General features: G+C 39.9%; 1 protein-coding gene across 1 annotated transcript in view; it reads left to right on the top strand.

The window, feature by feature from the left end:
* Window positions 1-15,152, top strand: part of SNTG2 (syntrophin gamma 2) — a 625,709-nt gene that overhangs the window by 271,141 nt on the left and 339,416 nt on the right. The window contains 1 exon segment of the mRNA XM_040348669.1: window positions 2,941-3,078. Within this exon segment, the coding sequence (XP_040204603.1) occupies window positions 2,941-3,078 (138 nt within the window).

Raw genomic sequence — 15,152 nt, 5'->3', positions numbered from 1 at the left:
TATTGCAGGGAACTTTCATTTTGATTTATTTTAAACATAAAAGGGTTGCTTTAAGTATTTAAGGATCAAAATGAAATATTCTAGTTTTTCAATTCTGAATATCTAATTAATGGCTATCTTTATAAATTCTAATTAAAAATAAATGGTCATATATGACACAGAGAATCATAAAGGTCATACTGAGATAACAGAAAAGCAAAGCACATTTGAAATGAAGGACAAATTTCTAAATGTTCCAGCACAAATGTGGCTCAGGAGGTACCTTAATGTGTTATATCCCCATTGCGTAATTACACGCATAAAAATGAAAATAAAAGGACTTTTACTGCTCATAAATATTGCATGGATGACTTAAAGAGGAACCTCAAGGAATGATTGGTGGTCAGAGCATCAATGATTAAAGAATGATATTGTGGTGCATAGATGAGACTTTGTTCAACCTGTTACTGTTATGGGACAAATTGTAGGGCAGTATTTACTTATGCTTTTCTAGGCAATGGCAAACCATGGTGCAGATCATGCTACCAAATTATTTCAACTACAGTACCTGTATTCTAGAAGTTGTCTATGTGAATGCTTTCTTTGTGTTTATGGGTTGCTTCACTTGGTTAAAGGTAAACCAAGCTGGGCTCTTTCTACAAATTGCAGTTATTGGGCTCTATAGAAAGCATACCAGTGTATGCAGTGTTTGAATACACTGCTGACCTCAAGTCAAAATGACAAGGTTTCACTGACTTGCTTTAACTGCTGAAACATCTTTCTTTAAAGACAGGTCCTCATTTTACAAGTGTACCCAACAATTATAGGTACTGTACATGTGAGTCTTTGACAAAAAGACAATGATTAGGTTATAGTATAGGTGAGGTTAAACAGAGTGACACCTTGATGATATTAAAATGTCCTAACAAACTGAACTTGTACCCACCCCATTTCAGCATCTACTCTAACTACAACCCCATCTTCTCTAAAACTACTGTAACTTTCTCCCAACCAAAAGTACACCAAATCCATTAAAGTGTCACTGGTCTTAAAGAGTTCCCTATTTGGGCTGCTTCTTTGAAAATGATGGATTTCCCCAGAGATCACCTCAACATGTTGTGTAGAGGAGTTGAGTGGAGACTAGGAAGATGAGAGGTCCTGTCTTGGATCTCTTTAAAGACCATGTAAATCATAACCATGCAATCAGTGCCTGGGTTTTTCCAACCCAGGAAAGTATGGCACTGTTGGCTGTGCTTGTCCCTTAGGTCATCAAATATATATCTGCAGAGTTGAGGTGGGAAGGAAGAGTCAATGTTTCTCCATGCAGAGTTAGTGGCCTATAAGAAAGTGTTTCTTTGAACAATTTGCATCATGATGTCAGACTGATACTTGAATTTTAAAATAAAGAATTGCCATGTTTCATTCCATGAAACATAGCATATTGTTTCAGTAAAGAAAGTTCAAATGTTAACCACATATGTGTGAACAATGATTACTCTTGAAACACCATCAATTCTCACCTAGTCGGAAGGTAATGCAATTTCTTCAGGAAAAGGAGGGGGATGATTAAGATCACAGAGAGGTTGAGAGATGACCGAGCCCACTATACAACTGCTGGGACCAAAGAACCTGGGTGTAAGTGGCTTACCATGAAGTAATGGAAGAGATTGTGATCTGCTGGTCACATGGGAGAAGTATTAGTGCAACTGTAATACCCATAAATCGGTGAAAAGAAGAAGTGGCTGCACATCACAGTTCATTCCAGGACTTTTATTGAAAAATCACATGGTAGCACCACATGACACCAACAAAGTGCAAAGTAGACACATTTCACACAATAACAAAGTGCAAGGTAGACTCGTTTCCTGTGTCCTGTGAAGCTACCTTGTGGTTTTTCCCCAAAAAACCTGGAACAAACTGTGATGTGCAGCCACTTCTACTTTTGATATTGCTTACGGAGGCGAACTGGGACTTGCATTCACACATGGATTCAATTAGGCTTATCCATCTCACCTGCAGCATTGAGTTCCCTTCACTTATTAGTAATGTTCTTTCAATGAAAAACTTGGAACAGTAATGGAAAGTTACGCTGCATGAGGTCTATTGAGGTCCTGTCCATGGCAAAAGAAAGCATGTAGCATTGGATGCACTAAAAGGAGAGTAAGTGATTCATCTACAGAGCTTCAGCATGAGGTGCTTTCCGAAATGCATCTAGGAAATAATTCCTGCTCTGCTTTAGCATGATCAGTCCCTAGCAAAGGCTTCACCGCTGTTGTATGGCCATTATGCTCAGGACTATAAAATTGAAAAAAACTGTTTACTTTTTATTTAGTCATACTGCATTTTAATATACAGCATCTGTGTATCCAACCAGCAGATTGAGCTAGAGTCTTTTTTCACATATTCAGATATTTCAGCATCTAGCTGTGCTGAAAAAGGTCTGTGGTTTGCAGAAACTCCAATGGGTTATTACAGGAGTGATCCATCCCCTTTCAGATGGTTCATTACCAGGTTTTAATCAGACGTCAATCTTCATTTGAGATGCTATCTCTCTAGTTAACCCAAAATGCTCTGGAAATCATTTGTCATATATGAAATGTTTATTTGTAAAACAAAGATTGTACCTATACCTTTAGAAAAACAGAAAAATTAAAACTGAACCAAAACAAATATAGTTTCTCTTTCTTCAAAAAAGATCTTAAGACTATCAACAAGTAAATCAGTTCAGTAAACATGTTGCTGACGACATAGCTTGCTATTATCATGATTGCTAAACCATGCAGTATTTTTTATGTCTCTGACATAAGTAAGTAAAAAGTAAATCCACATGGATCATGGATAAAAAAAAAAAAATAATAATCCCATTATCTGTCAAACCATTGCTGTATTTCATACTGAAGAGGTGTGGAAATGTACATATGTTCATTTACTTATTGGCCAATCTTTTTTTTTTTTTCACAGACTAAAACTGGTTTTGCACAGCTGTATAATGAAGGTTCAGAAAATGCTTGTGATGTACGACTCAGACTCACTAAAGATACATTGACCATGCAGAAGCAAGACGTGGTTTGTGTCAGTGGAACCGAGCAAAGTACAAATGTAAGTGTTCTGTCTGATTATTAGCTGAAAATATTTACAGAACCTTTATTTTCCACATAACAAAAAAAAAAACATAGATGCTTAATTTGAAACACCAGCAAAATTGATCTGAATCATGTTCTCGAAATAAAACTATGTGTTTCACCCGCCGAGTTTCTCGGTCGTGTGTACGAGGCCTAAGTGTTGGACCATGAAAGAGAAGCAGCTTGTTGATGAGAATGATGAGATCATTTAGTTGCTATTACCTCCTGTAAGCATGTTCATTATAGGCTGAGATGCACACCGCACACCCCAATTGGCTGCAATTGCAACATGAAAACTGCAGCAGCGTACATCTAGTCTAAAAGTAGCATCTCTCCCTCTTGTGATAAAAAGATACTCATATCAAGGCATATTCACACACTAAGGCCCCATACACACCATAGAATCCATCCGCAGATAAATCCCAGCAAATGGGTTTCAGCGCATAGATCCTATGGTGTGTACACTCCAGCGGATCTGTTTCCGCGGATATATCTCCCCTGGGATGGATTCCAGCAGATCGAATATTTGCTGACATGCACAACATATCCATCTGCTGGAATCCATCCCAACGAATGGATCCGCTGGTCTGTACAGACTCACCGAATCCATCCGTCCGAAGAGATCCCCCGCATGCGTCGCAATGATTCAATGCATGCGTGGAATTCCTTATATGACAGCGTCACGCACGTCGCCGCGTCATAATCACGGCGACGGCGCGACACGTCATCGTCAGAGGATTTCGGCGTGGATTTCAATGCGATGGTGAGTACACTCCATCGCATTAAAATCTGCTGAAATCCTCGAGAGGATTTATCCGCGGAAACGGTCCGCTGGACCGTATCCGCGGATAAATCCTCCCGTGTGTATGGGGCCTTATACTAGTAGTGTAACAATACATTTAAATACATTTTAATGAATACATGCATAGATACATTTTTTTAAACCACATTTAGTACCATCAATAGGCATTTTTTAACTCTACTATAAATCTATGAATATTTTAAATAATCTTTACATTTTTTAGAGACTTTTTTTTTTTAGACAGACTTTTTATTCAAAACAATTTAAAAAAATACGCTTCTCATGTTTTTTTCTATTATTATTCTTTGACTAATGAGCAAAAACATTTAAATATTTTTTTTTTCGCGTACGAATGTGCGTCTATACTTTGTAAACTTTAAAAAAAAATCTTAAAACACAGTATTGTACTGTGCTTTACACAAACAGAGATACAATGACAGATGGATTTAGAAGGCTGCAGCTGTCACAGTGCAATACAGTTTTTGTCAACAAATCTTTATGTGATCATCATGATTGGGAACCATGACTATTAGTTCATAATTATTAGTGTAGAACAATGGCTGCCATTGACAACACATTCTTAGAACTGATTCCGAAACAGAACTGAAGCCCTGTACAAATGATCGTTTTTTTATGATAAAAAAAAGAATGAACATGTCTACTAGCATGTAAGAAGTATTTTGATCATAAAGTCAGAGACTCAGAAAGTACTGAAGGCACTAAGGGGGAGATTTACTAAAACTGGTGCACACAGAATCTTGTGCAGCTGTGCATAGTGACAAAACAAAATCCAACTCCAGCTTGTCCAATTAAAGGGTCACTAAAGGAATTTTTTTTTTTTGCTGAAATGACTGTTTATTGGGTATAGAGACATAAAAGTTAACTGATTGCTTTTAAAAATGATTAAAAATTTAATTGAATCTATCATATAATGTGCCTTTAGTTTCACTTTCGATTTTAAAGGACATACATGAAGTTCCGGGTGAGAGGTGAGTCGGGAAGACTCACAGAACAAAAATAAGCAAATCCAGGGCAGTGTTTTGTTTTTAAAATGAATCTGATTGGTTCTGAGGAGTTTTAGACACACAGTAATGACAGCTTAGACCACCGTGAGAAAGCTCCCAGTACGATGGTTATAAGGAAACAGGCAACCAGGAAGTGTGGAGATCACAGCAGAATTACAGCTACTTCAAAGCAAAAACGAACAATGAGGACATGAAACCAGTACTGCAGTAAGGTAAAGGAAGCTATTTAGCTAAAAAATGTTTTTCCTTTAGTGACCCTTTAAGCTTTGACATTGAGCCCTTGTTTACACTGAACACGGCTTTGAAATTGTGCGACTTCATCTGAAGCCACATGATTTCAACGGTGCATGTCCATGCGACTTCGGGTGCGACTGGAAAAACATCTGTGCACAGATGACTATTGAGGTCGCGCCCGAAATCAGCAAAAGTAGTGCAGGAATTACTTTTGCAAATCGTTGCGGCACGGAAAAGTCAGCATCAGCATCATGAGAGCCAAATAATTAGCATTTTCAGAAAAAAGATTAATAATGACTGATTGTGTAAGTAAAGGTTTCTTTTCAATAGTTTCCAGGAGTTCAGCTTTATAGTGTTACTAAACCCACCACACTAAAATCAGTCTGTATATGCAGTAAATCATGCTTGTTATACTCATTGTGGAACCTAAGGGGTTATTCCTCTGAATTGTGTAAAAAAAAAAGGCTGTTTGATCCTGTATACCACAGATCCTCCCCTTCTTGCATTATCCCCAAAACATCTCAGATAAGACAGAGTTAATGGAGTCAGTGTACACATGCTCAGTTTGGTATGTATTGCTAGAGAGATTTTTTTTTCTTGGGAGAGTGAATGTGATCAGCACAGGGCCAGCCAGACAGAAAGAGGATGCAGTCTCATAGGACATTCGTATGAGAATGAAAACTTCTACAAGCTTTAACCAGACACAGAGAGAAGTCACAAGACTGCTATATACTACTGATGAGAAATGATATTTTGCAGTTTATATTTACTAATAAACATGTGCACTGCCGAAAAATGTGTTCGTTTTATTTTATTTTTCAGTTTTTCAGGTCATTCATTATGATCGCAATTCGTAAATTAAAAAAATTGTAAATAAAAAAATAAGAAAGAAAATCTGAAAATTCAAAAGAATAACTAACTAACTAACTAACTAACTAACTAACTAACTAACTAACTAACTTAGGGGGTTATCCACAAAAGAGATACGCCGGCGTATCTACTGATACGCCGTCGTATCCCTGTTTCTATCTATGGAACTGATCCACAGAATCAGTTTACCATAGATAGGCAGAAGATCCGACATGTGTAATTGAATTACACTGTCGGATCTTAAGGATGCAATTCTAGGCCGGCCGCTAGGTGGCGAGGCCATTGCGGCCGGCCTAGAATATGCAAATGAACACTTACGGCGATCCACGAACGTTCCGACGGGCCCGTCGCGCTAAATCTACGTCGTTTACATCGAGTTACGCCGTGTAAAACTAGGGCTAAGTCCTATTTGACTAAGCCCTATTAAGTATGGCCGTCGTTCCTGCGTCTAAATTTAAAACTCTACGTCGTTTGCGTAAGACGTCCGTGAATGGCGCTGGACGCCATTTACGTTAACGTCTAAGCAAATGACGTCGGAGCGACGTCTGTTAGCGCAATGCACGTCGGGTAAGTTACCCGACGGAGCATGCGCAGTACATCCGGCGCGGGAGCGCGCCTAATTTAAATGGGACTCGCCCCATTAGATTCGGCACGCCTTGCGCCGGACACATTTAAGTTACACCGCCGCAAATTTCAAGGTAAGTGCTTTGTGGATCGGGCACTTAGGTAGAAATTTTGCGGTGGTGTAACTTAAATCGGAAGATTTAAGTTACGCAGGATATTTGTGGATCTGGCCCACACTAACTAACTGAGTAACTAACTAACTAACTAATAATAATAACTAGAAGAAGGAAAATCACCGCTCAAGGTGGGTCTGCTATAGGGTCATACACAGGTGTAGGATTCCAAGGGTGCTGGCAGTGCACTAGGCAAGCATGGGCGTAAAATGAAGGATGGATGGCCGCACTCCAAACCAAACAGGTTGTCTTTATTTAAACGAACAGCAAAACATACCAGATCACAGCAATAGAAACAGGAGGATAACCGACGTTTCGCACTGACTTAGTGCTTATTCATGGCTAACTGTTAAATTATATATTGGAATTTTCTTTCAAATCTGGCTGTTAGTGAACATAACGAATACAAATTTATCTGAAGTTATGAATTATCCGAAATAACGAATTCCGCATCTAAGCAAATAGAACGTTACAAATTAATAATAAATAATAATAATAATAATAATAATAATAATAATAATAATAATAATAAAAGTTTTTTTTTTATTATTGATATTTATTATATTAATTTGTTATGTTCCATTTGTTTAGATACGACATTCGTTATTTTGGATAATTTGTAACTTTGATTAAATTAATATCAGCCAAATTTCACTAACAGCCAAATTTGAAAGGAAATTCCAATACCTATAATTTAACAGTTAGCAATAGTTAAGTTATAATTAGTTAGGTATTTCAGATTTTCGAATTTTCTGAAATTTAGAATTTAGAATTTACGGATTTACGAGTTTTCGAATATTCAAATTTACTAATATTCTGAAAAATGTGTTAACCGGGTTTTCGTTAATTAAGATATTTCCGAATTAAGGACTTTGTTGAAATACGTTAAAAACAAATGTGGAACAAAAAGAATTGCACGTGTCTGTTTATTAAATGATTGTATTTTCATGTTCTGTGTACTGTAGAGGCCCAGATGTAGGGTCCTGGGGGTTAGTAAAACTTTAACTTATGGAGAAATTATTACTTATCTGTAGAGTTCTTATTTTTTTCTAACATGCCTAAACTGCATTCATTATTTGGCTGCATTTTAATGTTTTAATTCTACCTAAAAAAGAAGCACATTAAACAGTTATTACACTCCACCCCCATAATTTAGTGATTACTTTCTCTCTTCCTGCCAAATCCAGATATCATTTTTAATGGACAATTGAAAATAAAAAAAAGTTAGATGAAATGATTGCTTTCTTATGAACGATTATCCATCTGTCAGAGTGTTGAAGAATTTGGGTCAGAGCTGTACCTAATAGTGGTAGGAATTTAATATTGCTATAAGATCTATGTTAACTGTTTATTTTTCTCTATGCAAGGACAATTTTGCTCACTACTTGGGAATTCAGTAAAACTATTTAAGAAGAATAATATTTTACGGTAGTTTTAAAGGCAATTACCTGCTTGTAAATATATTTTTGTACTTTCACGTATAGGCTTCATAGCTCATAGGCTAAAAGAGGAAGTAAAGCCCCTAAAATAAAAATAAAAAAAGAAACCCTGCAAGACAAAAGCATAATGAGCTAGTATGCATAGCATACTAGTTAATTATGAGGTACTTACCTGAGATCGAAGCTCCCGCAGCGGCGCTCGTTCGGCTCCTCGGTCACCGCTATTACTGCCGGAGTGACTTCCAGGTATTGCGGCTCCGGCACTGTGATTGGCCGGAAGCCGCGATGATGTCACTTCCGCGTGGGACTCGTCATGATCGCCTTCACTAACGGCACACTCAGTGCACCTGCACCGTTGTCTACGGCGCGCATGTGCCATAGACATCAGTGCAGTCTTTTCTGCAAATATCTCCTAAACCGTGTAGGTTTAGAAGATATTTCTCGTACCTACAGGTAAGTTTTAATCTAGGCTTACCTGTAGGTAAAAGTGGTCTGTAAGGGTTTACATCCACTTTAAGCAGGTGTAAACATTCCTTTTTTTTTATTATTGAAATTCATGTCTTTGAATGCAAAAGACAGCATTCAACATGAAAATGCTATGTTGGCCTGCTTTGCCTTCCATTCAAAATGCCTCAGATGTACAGTACTTGTGTCTGGAGAAACGCAATATAATGCAAATCAGGTCAAGCACTGCCTCTAATCTGCAATCTACACTGCCCTATTGAAGGCAAATAGGAATCTGTTGATCTGCATCTGACATGCGTTTTAAACGTGCGTCAGAAGCAAGAGAACAATGCAAGTCATAAATTTGCATCAAAATACAAGTTCATTGATTTTGTAGTCCTCTCCATCCCCCAATATAATAAAACACAAAATGAGATTTAAATTATGTACTACTAATCCTGACACTGACAAGCAAAGATAAAAGAAAATGTTGTTTTATCTCATTGGTGAACTGCAGCATATCCAAGAGTTCTCTCCACAGTGATAGAATGGATGGAATATTTGCATTATTGTAAATCAGATTAATGTTTGTATTGATCATTTTGTATTAGAGAACTAATGGGAAGCCATTTACAAGTATTAGGCAAGGAAATATGTGGATATATTAATAGAGTATTGCTTTAATTATTAATTCCAGCTGCAAAAAAAAATCTTTAAAATTCAGCAGCTACAAACACTGTAGCTGCTGACTTTTAATAAGGACACTTACCTGTCAAGGGAGCCCAAGATGTCGCCCCCCCCCCTTCCGAGGCTGATCCTTCCATCGAATCGGGTGCAGGTGCTGCCATTCCAACTAAGGGAAACTGGTAGTGGAGCCTTCAGGCTTCACTGATGGTTTCCTACTGCGCATGCGCGAGTCACACAACGCTTTCTGAATGGCCCCATGGTCTTCTGGGACACACACAGGTCCCAGAAGGCAGCAGGGGAGAAGAGAAAATGACGCCCTTGGCCGTGGCTGACCTAGGATGGAATTACACTCAGTACTTCAGAGAAGGTAAGTAAAAAATAAAATATAAAAATAATTGTCCAAAATCAAGTGGTCTTTCCTTTTAAGCTAAAGTAGTAAAAGTGGGTTGAACTCTGCTTTAACCCAAATATTTATTAGCATTAATAATAAATAGTCGCATTGTATCTTATTGTCAGCAAGTGGAAGCCTGAGTACACATCTACTCCTAGTGGAGTTGGCAACATCCTAGAATAATAACCATACATTAGTAATTTGCTTACATTTTAGGAACACTTTCTACTGCTTTTTGTAATTCTTCATTTTCATTATAGTTCTCAGTATATTTTTTGTTGGCGTACATTGACAATTTGAATGTCCTCTTCTGACTTATTTCTTCAGTTAATGCAAAAAAACTGAATAAAAAAGTTGTCTTTTATCATAAATTAGTGTGGAGGTAAAACTGTCACTTAGTATGGAAAAATAATAAAAGCGTGCGATTTATATCTATTTCTTCCAATGACATTTTATATTACTGCTCTCTATTGATCTTTTTACATGGAATTAAAAACCTTGTCAGAGTCAGTTTCCTCTTGATTTTACAGATCTGTAAAAATATGGATGCTACAGAGGAAAGCAAGAATATAATCAGTACTTAAGCAGCGTTTAATAAAAATTGATGTACTTGACAGTACAATACATAAGAGGCTGTCATTACATTTTAAATCATTTAGATGCTAATGGAAATCTACAACAGTTTTTTTTTTATTGTGATTTTGGGGTTTAGCCCACCCTAGGAAAGCAATATATATATATCTTGAATCCAATCCACTTATGGTTGTTGTTGTAGTGCTTCACAAGTGTGAATTACAGTAAACCTCTTTTTACTTCAAACAGTCTTATGCTAAGATACTCAACACCATCCAGTGGTTTCATACCATTCTCAATGATGTAAAGTGGCAATTTAGTGGAAAGTAAACTTTTTTTATTTCACGTGTAGCGCCCATGTACTTTATGGTATGGGTGCTAGTCAAATTTTAAGTATAGATCAAAGTATAGTTAAACTCTGATCCAGATTGTTGGTAGCAAGTTGCGGTCTCTGTCTCGGCTTGGCTGTGCTGTGGGCCCGTTCTGCTGTGCTGGGGTGTTCTTCCAGCCCCTGTGCTGTGGGTGGCGGCGGTGGAGTTGAGGTTTGGGTGCTCTTCCCAGCAGCCAATCACGAGGGTTTGTCCTCGCTGTGCATGCTGGGAAGGGGTATGTGTGGGGTGGACGCCATTGGTTCTGGGTCTTATTCGTCCAGTGTGGCACCCACATTTAGGGTGGCCACATCACAGCGCCCCGGCGCCATGGCCTACCTGGCTGGGGGCGTGCATGCCACTCTGTGTTCCTGGTTCCGGGGCCATGTTGGCCCATAGCATCTGAACCAGCAATGGGGATCCAGTGAGCGACTGGGTTCCCTCTTTTGAAGATCCCAAGCTGGGTGCTGTTCGGTGGGGAGTTGGTCTGAGGAGCGCCATTGGGAGGCTGGCGGTCCAATAGGACTTGGACGAAACCACCGGGGATCACAGGTAGCCGGACACTGCAGGACTAATCACCTGTCAGTCAGTACCTGAGTGACAAGCTGAAGGAGATCCAGACGTAACTCAAGTAAGGAGGCATATCTCCAATAATCCAACCCAGATGGGACCTGTGGCAGAGGTATCTTCTGAGGCTCTTTGAGAGGGGTCTGTGGCAGAGACTTTCTCCCAAGTTCAAGTTCACCAAGGAGGGTCTGTGGCAGAGACTTGTTCCTATCATTGTCCGAGTGATTTTTTGGCTGCCAGGTCAGTGAGAGAGGCCTGTCCGGGTACACAACCTACTACATGCCTTTAATGAATTCAACCAATAGTTGCACTGCAAAATTAACTACTCAAAGTCTGTAGCGCTCAATCTCACATTCTCTCTGAATATTGTTAACACTTGTAAATCTAGCTTCCTCTTTGTGTGGGACCCTAGAGCTATTACATATCTAGGCATCAAGCTACTTACAGATCTGACATACCTTTACACACTCAACCCTTTTTGTCTCCTTATTCGTAATACACAGGATATGCATGTGCAGGAAAACTTGCTATTTTCCTGGTTTGAAGAGCTACCAACCTAAAAATGAATGCCTTATCAAGCTTTTACCTTTTCCAAGCCATACTTGTTAAACAATAAACTACCTACAATAAGCATGTTGACTCTTACAATGCTCACATAAATTGGAGGCATTGGATTGCCTGCCATCCGAAAATATTATGGGGGAAGCACATCTTACATGCATGGTGGACTGGAATGTCTATTTTAAATCTAAAGCTTGGACCCATATTGAACAACTGTTTTCAGAAATTCTATTTAACTACTGCGCCTGGGTTAAAAGGCAATGCTTCCCTTTATTTTAATCCTCTCATCCTACCATAGGAACATTCTTACAATCCTTCTTTACAGTCTGCAAAAAATAGCAATTTCTGATGTAACTAGCCCCCTGACCCCACTGGAAGGAAACCTGGACATACCTACTGGCTTAGCTAGAAACTTTATGACCACATGGCATATGGATCCCATAATCACAACAGGAGGTTCTTTAAAGCGGAGGTCCACACAAAAATGGAACCTCTGCTTTTTGGAACCCTCCCCTCCTTCAGTGTCACATTTGGCACCTTTCAGGGGGAAGGGGGGGTGCAGATACCTGTATAATACAGGTATTTGCACCCACTTCTGGGCATAGACCCCTGCAGGGGTTATGCCACTACCCCCCACTGTCTTCTGGGAGACACACAAGAAGCCAGCAGGGACCATTTTTATTGCGCAGCGCGACTCGCGCATGCACAGTAGGGAGCCAGGAAGTGAAGCCGCAAGGTCGGGTCGGCCTTGGGTTCCAACATCACGGGCGTGCTGGACAGGTAAGTGTCCTTATTTTAAAAATCAGCAGCTGCAGTATTTGTAGCTGCTGACTTTAACAAGGACACTTTTTAAAACTTAAAGGCTCTTACAGCACTGAACAAGAATATCCTGGTGTCATATTTGACATACTTCCAAATACTACACTTTATAAACGCCCCACAATATAGACACCATTTTGTATGTATTCTTACACCTTTGAAATTCTTGTGTGTCTCTCAAGACTCACATTCCAATTTAATATCAACAAACATGACTATTGTGGATAAATGAGAATGTGTAACTCTTTATGCCTGAACTACTACATGCTAAGGTCTAGATAGTGCTGCATTCCCACTGTTCTACACAACATTTCCACAGACAACCTTTACACACGTTGGAGATGTCCCACCTCCACTGGCCCACTAGTTTACTGGTGGTAATGCCCAGGGATTCAAATATTCTTTCTTGAAGTCCATAGTCTTTTTTTCAAATTCTTTATTTATTAACATGCATATAGTACAGGAGGGGTAAAGTTAACTTATCCAAAAAGCATCACATTATATTCATATTCTCAGTGGAGACAAAAATTACAAAATCATGACTATAGAAGATATATAAAGATACATTTCATATCTTGTTATGGTCGGGATCTCCTGATATAAACAAATCTTTGTATGGGAGCAGACATTTAAAAGTCAGCTAAGGCCTCGTACACACGACCGAACATGTCTGCTGAAACTGGTCCGCGGACCAGTTTCCGCGGACATGTCCGACTGTGTGTACAGCCTAGCGGATCGTATTCCTGGCCTAGCGGACAGGTCTCCAGCGGACAAATGTTTCTTAGCATGCTAAGAAACATGTCCGCTGGAAGCCTGTCCGTCGGACATGTCCGATGGTTTGTACGACTCATCGGACATGTCTGCTGGGCCGAAATCCCTCGCATGCATCGAAGTGATTCGACGCATGCGTGAAGGCATTGAACTTCCGGGGTCGCGCATCTCCTGATATAAACAAATCTTTGTATGGGAGCAGACATTTAAAAGTCAGCTAAGGCCTCGTACACATGACCGAACATGTCTGCTGAAACTGGTCCGCGGACCAGTTTCCGCGAACATGTCCGACCGTGTGTACGGCCTAGCGGACCATATTCCTGGCCTAGCGGACAGGTCTCCAGCGGACAAATGTTTCTTAGCATGCTAAGAAACATGTCCGCTGGAAGCCTGTCCGTCGGACATGTCCGATGGTTTGTACGACTCATCGGACATGTCCGCTGGGCCGAAATCCCACGCATGCATCGAAGTGATTCGACGCATGTGTGGAAGCATTGAACTTCCGGGGTCGCGCACGTTGCCGTGTCATCGTCGCCGCCACGTCGCCCCAACATCACCGCGTATTCTGTCCACGGGGAATTTGGTCTGATGGTGTGTACACACATCAGACCAAAATCCGCCAGCAGACATGTCCGATGAAAACGGTCCACGGACCGTTTTCATCGGACATGTCTGGTCGTCTGTACAAGGCCTAAGGCCTAATTGCTAAAAAAAATTCTATGACTATATTGCGTGGGTTTACCAATTATGATTAAAATAAAAGGCAGTTATGAATGAGGGTCGGTCTTTTGGTTTGGGGAAGATCAGTAGTGTATGTATAATAGACAAATGATGTCGCAATGGCTCAGTGCTGGTGCACAGTTTCTCAAAGTACATCAATAAGTGGTTGAATTTTCCAGCTAGAGGGAGAGAAGTGAAACAATGTTGAAGCTGTATTGCATTGCAGAAAGGCAGGTCCCATGGAGGAAGATAAGCATACGATTCACAGACAGTCTGGGCTACCACAGGAATTGAGATTAGCAGAGAGAAAATTCTGGAAAGAGAGATTGTCAGGCCAGAGGAAAAAATTAACTCCTTTCTGCCGAGCGTATATGATATGTGGCCTCATACCGGGATGATGCGGTACCGTTTTTTAGAGCGGGGGTCGGCTGTTCAGGGATAATAACCAATGCAGCTAAAAGCTGCTCGGCTGTTATGCCGGAGGAGCGGGAGGGGACGTCCCCCCCTCCTGCTGTAGTCTGCTGCTCTCATCAGGCCTCCCGTCCAACCGGGTGACCTGGTCCGCGATCTGGCACTTCCGCCGGTTAGAGAGAGACTGGCACAAAGTAAAAAATGGCTTAGTTCCAGTCTTCTCTCTGTAAACACAGAAGCAACGTCATGAAGCCAATGGCGCTGTTTTTAAAAAAAGTCACAGTATTCACAATCGCAGTTTTTGGTGATCTGAATACTTTGAAGTGCAAAAGAGGGATATGGGGTCTTTTAGACCCCCAATACCTCCATAAAGAGGATAGAGGGGGGAGAAGGGGGGGTTGGGACTTTGAATGAGATGCGTATTTAACAATATGCAATTATTCAAAAATAATTAAATAAATATATAAAAAAATGTTTCCATAATAAGTTAATAACCAAGCTCAAGGTTACCAACCAAAAAAGCAACAAACTAAATTGAGCTGTCTAACTGTATGCATTAAAAACAGAGGTTTAGTTGCACATATTTGCAAATATCTGTGTAAGCTGCAGGCCCTGTCAAGGCTCTCTGTGTA

This window comes from Rana temporaria, chromosome 4 (genome assembly GCF_905171775.1).
Source record: "Rana temporaria chromosome 4, aRanTem1.1, whole genome shotgun sequence".
In the NCBI taxonomy this organism is placed as follows: Eukaryota; Metazoa; Chordata; class Amphibia; order Anura; family Ranidae; genus Rana; species Rana temporaria.
This window is presented reverse-complemented; position numbering and strand designations above follow the sequence as displayed.